The 6,495-nt window shown below is 38.4% G+C and overlaps 1 protein-coding gene across 1 annotated transcript; it reads left to right on the forward strand.

Moving 5' to 3' along the window:
• Positions 1-1,239: 1,239 nt before the first annotated feature.
• On the forward strand, positions 1,240-5,512 carry LOC145114937 (DNA-binding bromodomain-containing protein). The gene is made up of 9 exons (XM_079051062.1): positions 1,240-1,731; positions 2,244-2,352; positions 2,437-2,515; positions 2,596-2,641; positions 2,722-2,820; positions 2,933-3,001; positions 3,091-3,430; positions 3,523-3,665; positions 4,081-5,512. The coding sequence occupies exons 1-9, from the start codon at positions 1,339-1,341 to the stop codon at positions 5,212-5,214; spliced, it is 2,412 nt and encodes an 803-aa protein (XP_078907188.1). The 5' UTR covers positions 1,240-1,338; the 3' UTR covers positions 5,215-5,512.
• Positions 5,513-6,495: the final 983 nt, after the last annotated feature.

Here is a 6,495-nt window from a genome sequence, read left to right on the forward strand (position 1 = left end):
TAGATTTATGTCTAGCGTTTATCCATAGATATGATAGGGCCTAGATTTCATTTGCGAGACCTGACGGTGAGATGTGTTTGACTGAATGAGCCAACTTGTTCCTGAATTTCCAAATGACCCAGATAAAGACCAATGATACAACTTCTTGAAACAACCCTACTTCTTTTTTAGGTGGAAAGTTATTCTTACACTGAAGTAGTTCTGAGACCGACTGGAAGCTTGATGGAAATAAATGCCACCATAAATATCTCCCCAAACTTTTAATGATACTGAACAGGAGGTGAATGGGTGGGTTTCTGATTCTTAATGTTGATTGCAGAGGGTGCACACCATATCGGAGCCAATTACTAGTTTGTATAAGTTTTCTTTTGTTGGTAACCTTCCATGACAAACTCTCCAAACTAGGATGTTTACTTTCTGAGGCACAAGGTAGTTCCAAATCCAACGATTGTTTGTTTTTAGGAGGAGCTTGTCGTCGATGTAGTTTCTCAGTGAGGCTACGATGTATACACCCGATGGCTCAAGTTTCCAGAACATCCTATCAGATTGGTTTGAAATGGGGTTTGTGAAGAGGTTTTGCAAGTCTAAGTCATGTTTTGATAAGGTGGAGTGCAAATTTACGATGGTGCCCCAGCAGAAACCTTTTTTCTTTGCTTTTGAGGGAGCATTGAAACCCCCATCCCTACCGTAAAAAGTTGTTATGACATCATTCCACAACTCTTTTTTATTTGATTTGAAACGCCACCACCACTTACTTAGTAATGCAAGATTTTGAGCTTTCAAGCTTCCAATACCAAGGCCCCCGTCGTCAACTCTGGCAGGGACCTTGTCCCACGCTATCCATGACATTTTGTTTTTGTCCGATGACCCTCCCCAAAAGAACCGCCTTCTATGGTTTTCTAGGGTGGTGATGATCTTTACAGAAGCCTTATATAATGAGAATATGTATGTTCCTAGGCTGCCAAGTACAAATTTACATAATGTTAACCTTCCACCAAGAAGAGAAGATGCCTTCAATTTTTTCACTTGACACGACATATATGAAATGGTATTTCATCATTTATATCTTATTCACCGGTACATGGTTGCGTTCCATAACTGTTTTGGTAAAATATAAATTCAAATATCTTTTTCTTACCCTTTGATAACATTCAAACTTTTGTTCCAAAAAAGGACAAAAAAGTTCTGGTACCAAAATCCGAACCTGAGGCTCAGGTTAGGTTCGGTATACCTAGGGAAATAATACTCTGTAAACGGAACTCGTAAAAGAAGAGAGAGAAACAGCCTACAGAGAGAAGAGAGAGAGAAAGTGAGACAGGAAGCTCGGAGCCGAAAAAGATGGGTCAGATCGTGAGGAGGAAGAGGAGAGGAAGGCCATCCAACACAGATCGAGCTCGGATTAACTATTCCGCCGCGCCCCCGTCACCGGTGGACCGACGGAGGAGCCGTAGACGCCGCAACGTCAGGTACAACTTTGACATCGATGACTATGTAGACGACGATGAGTTTTATGATGATGAAGATGAGGAAGTAGGTAGGAGAGAGAAGAAGCTCAGGTTATTGCTATCTGAAGATGATTCCAGGCCGAACACGCGGCGCGTGAGACACGCGCCTGTGTCTTCTTCGTCGGATGATTACGATGATGATGACGATGACGATGTTAAGCATTCGAAGAAACGGAAAATTGATACAAGTGATGGAGAAGATGATGAAGATAATGAATTTGAAGAGGTAACTGATTAATTGCACTGAAATTATTCGTATTTGCAGACTAATGCGTCGTGATATTCAGCAATTGAGATATAGTGTACGTTTTCAGCTCAGTGGAATTCATTGTGAATTTTCTACAAGGCTCAAACGCCATTTTTGTGCACATATATGCATATGTATATGTATATATGTGTGTAGGGTGTTGGGGTAGGAGAGATTGGATTGATTGCAACGGTCGAGTCAACTGTCAAAAACTAACCCCCACAAAATCACACACAGAATATAAGCACGCTGCCCACCTTTCTCTCTCCGCCACTCTTTTTTTCTCCCCCTCTCTCTCTCTCTACAACACTCACACGCATCCTCTCTCTTTCTCTCTCCATCTCTCTCTGATTTCGTGTCACTCACTACTCTGTCTTCTGGTTGTATAGGTCTCTGCCGCCTACATTCTGCAAGAATTTTATATATTGAATATTGTTTCTTATGTCTATTCAGCTCCAAGTTTTGATGTTCCGTTTTTCTCATTTTGACAGATTAGAGGGCGGAAATTGGAAGAAGAGGACGATGAAGAAGAAGAAGAAGAACGAGAAGAAGAAGAAGAACAAGAAGACGAAGCACCAGGAGGGTCGGACTTCGTTTGTGGTTAGTTGCCATTTTCGGTTCTGTTCATTTCTGCTTCAACATCATGCTAGTTCATTACCAATTTTTCATTGTGATATTGAGTAGGGACGGCGTCAGATCTTTCTAAAGGGTTACCTTTGCCTGACAAAAAGACTCTAGAGTTGATTCTCGACAAACTTCAAAAGTAAGTATCAGCAGTTTAATATTTGAAATCATGTTCTTTTTGGGTTGAATATGTAATTTTGGATGGCTTAATTGTGGCAGAAAAGATACTTATGGGGTTTACGCTGAGCCAGTTGATCCTGATGAGGTACTTTTGAGAGACTCTAGTTTTAGTATTATCTTGTTGTACTTTGGATATAACTGACATTGTTGTTCTGTATATTGCAGCTTCCTGATTATCATGATGTGATCAAGCGCCCAATGGACTTCGCCACTGTGAGGAAAAAGCTTGCAAAAGGAGCCTATTTAACTTTAAAAGAATTTGAGGTTGGTTTGATGGAATGAGGGGCTCCAAGTAGTTGTTGATAAATGCTCCAATGCTTGGATATCTGTTAATAGTTATCTTAATAAGCTTAACAATTGGTTTTCATGAATGCAGAGTGATGTGTATCTGATTTGCACCAATGCAATGCAATACAATGCACCAGATACAATCTACTATAAACAGGTATTCACTTTGAATGTTCCCATTTGTTTCCCTTTTGTTTCCCCATCTTGTTCAGTTTGTTGATCTCACCACTCTAATAATTTGGGAAGGCAAGCTCTATTCAAGAGCAGGCGAAACTAAGATTCCAGAGACTAAGAGCAAATGTTGATCGATCCGAGATAGAAGTCAACACAGACCATAAAATAACACCAACTACTTTCTCCCCACCTAAAAAACAATTAAAGAAACCACCCGTGCATGATGACCCTGTTGAGTCTGAAACCTTATCTGGTGCCAATGGTGCCAATGTCAGATTAGAAGAATTCCCAAATGGCTCATCTGCCCAGACACCTATCAGGCCAAATCCATATACTAGTGGTGAAGTGCTTATTCCTGAAAACTCTTCCTTACCTGATAACAGTCTAGATAAAGACCAAGAACTGGTACCTGGTATGTATGTATCTCATTGCAATAATTCAAATCTATTTATTCCAAATTTAGCAAATTATATTCAATAAATATATACTAAACTGCTTATTCAGGAAAGGGTTTAATGTCTAAACTTGGAAGGAAAGCTGTACATGATGAAAATAGACGTGCAACATACAACACATCTGTTGAACCAGTAACTGAATCAGACTCAATGTTTTCAATCTTCGAGGGTGAAAGCAAGCAGTTCATTCCTGTATGTCACAATATTCCTTTTTCTCTTTTCTTGTTTGACGCTACTAGTACTAGGTATGTTTGGTTCGTGGATTCCAATGGAATTGGAATTCGAGATCCGTTTCCATTCCGTGGTGTGATTGGTTGCCAAATGGATGGAATTCAATTCGATCGGAGTCTTTCAAACTCCATGTTTTAATATTGTATGTAAATCCTAGGTATAGATTCAACTTTCAAGATTATGTATATAGTATTTAATTACTACAGTATTATAGAGTTTATTATATACCAAAAAGCGAAACATAATAAAAGCTAATTAAAGGCTATATGAGATTATATTAAAAAAAATGTAATCATTCATAGTATACTAGAGAAAAGAAAATAGTTATAGTTTAATAGAAATGATGAAATTTAACAAAAAAATTATGTTATGTTAGGTGGGTCTACATGCAGATCATTCATATGCCAGAAGCCTGGCTCGTTTTGCTGCAACACTGGGATCGGTTGCTTGGAAAGTCGCGTCTCAAACCATAGAACAAGCCTTGCCAGGTGGCGTCAAATATGGGCGCGGATGGGTTGGTGAATACGAACCACTTCCCACTTCAGTCCTAATCATGCCTGGAGACTACACCTTAAAAGATTTTCTACAAGAAAAAACAGCAGCTTCTACAAGTAACAATAATAAACCCCCTAAACCTAAACCTATAAAACATGAGTCTCCTAGCCCTAGGGAACCCCTCATTAAATCTCCTTTCTTCAAAATTTCTGCTTCAGATTCATTGGTTGAACTGAACCACCCTCCACCCCCACCCCCACCACCTGTAATTACAAGAAAACCGGTTCACACCACCGCCTCTGACATCCCGTCACCACCAGTTTCACGAAATGGAAATCTTATGTACCCGAATACTCAGAATGACGGATTTACCCCTGGGAGACCAAGTAAAGTAAACACCACACCAACACCAGTTGGTCAGGAACAACTGCAAGCGGGCCTAAGCGACCCGGTTCAGATGATGAAAATGTTAGCCGAGAGGAGTCAAAATCAACAGAATAACAACTTGAACAGTTTTGGTTTTGACTCAAAGGGGTTGAAAAGGGAGGATCCAAGTGGTAATGCAGCAGCTTTAACCGCTGCTCAGGCGTGGATGTCGTTAGGTGGGACCGGGACTGGGACCCACAAACAACAGCTACCAGTTGATTCTTTGTATAGTCGAAATCAAGCTCCTCAAGTCTCACGGTTTCGTGGTGAGCTTCATTTTCAGGGCCAACAACAACAGCAACAACTGGTTCAGGCGTTTGTCCCTCAACAAGTCCAGGGGGGTCTTCAAAATAGACACATGGGTTTGGGTTTCCCTCAGTTAGTCACTGCTGACCTGTCGAGGTTCCAGGTGCAGCCTAGTTGGAGAGGGGTAGGGGTTAACGTTAACCCGCAGCAGTTGAGACCAAAGCAACAGGAATCATCCACATGTCCACCAGATCTGAATATAGGCTACCAGTCATCTCCTGTGAGACAGTCTACTGGTATGCTGGTGGACTCTCAGCAACCCGATTTAGCTTTGCAGCTCTAAAAATCTAATAAAACAACACAAACCTTGCTTTGCTTGCATGTTTATCTGCTAATGCACCATCAACCATGCACCGGATCCGATCAGACTTAGGCGAGTTGGTGGTGTGGATGGAAATGTGAAAGTAGAAAGTAGAGTTGGATAGTTATAGATGGGGTCGGTGTTGGTTCATGGATGGATAGATGGGGAGAGGATTAAGTTGTTGTTAATTGTTATAGCCATATATATATATATAGTTGTATGCTGCTTTGTATTTGATTATTTTTATCATGGGGTTTATAACAGGTTTCATGTTTGAATATCTGGCGGATTATTCATTTCATATCAAATCATCATGTCATGTTTGTAATTGTAGGTCAGAAGCTTGAATTTTGGCCTGGAGGAGTTACCTATAAGGATGGGTACATTTATGGAAAATATGTGAATATATTGATTCCTCTTCTTTTTTGTACCAATTCACTACTTCATTAACTGTTAAGGATCGTCTACCATCCGATAACCTTCGATAAATTTTGACTGTTATATGCTAACTAAGCAACCAATAACCTTAGCCAATCTGTTTGCTATGATTTTTGCAGTGATCTTGTATTGGATTCCATTTAAAGTAATAGGACGAAAATCTTGAATGATAATTAGATTAGATACCATCAGAATCAGAGCAACAAACGATGAGTTATAATCGGCTTGAATGTTACGGTCTTCAAAAAATTGTGTTACAAACCCCATAATATCATCTTTTATATATATATATATATATATATATATATATATATATATATATATATAGGACTAATATTATAAAAGCCCTAAATTTTTAACGTGTAACTGGAAAAAACCTTAATATTTTTATTATTATTGCTCTGGCCACAACTTTCTCGCAGAATTATCACTCTAGCCCACTTAACAAGTTTCATGGTTTACTTGGTTAATTTTTTTGCAAAATCAGTCCTAAAAAGTTCAAATTTGGTCCCTGAGGTTTGCAAAAAATTACACCACATGGTTTTTTAAGTTTATTTTTCGTTTTTTTAAACTTTATTTATTTTCGGTTTTTTTTATAAATATATATACATTTTTTATTTCTTTTTTATATACTTTATTTATTTTCATTTTTTAACTTTATTTTTCAACAATTTGTTTGTTTGTTTTTTTTTTTTACCTTTTTTTTCTATTTTTTTTCTATTTTAGTTATTTATGGTTTTTCTAATGTTTTTATTTATTTTGATTCAAGTAAACGAACTTGAATTTAATTTAAATTACTATAACAAGTTTTTTTTATAGAGACCG

Source organism: Lactuca virosa, chromosome 5 (genome assembly GCF_052849685.1).
Source record: "Lactuca virosa cultivar CGN04683 chromosome 5, Lactuca_virosa_CGN04683_v6, whole genome shotgun sequence".
In the NCBI taxonomy this organism is placed as follows: Eukaryota; Viridiplantae; Streptophyta; class Magnoliopsida; order Asterales; family Asteraceae; genus Lactuca; species Lactuca virosa.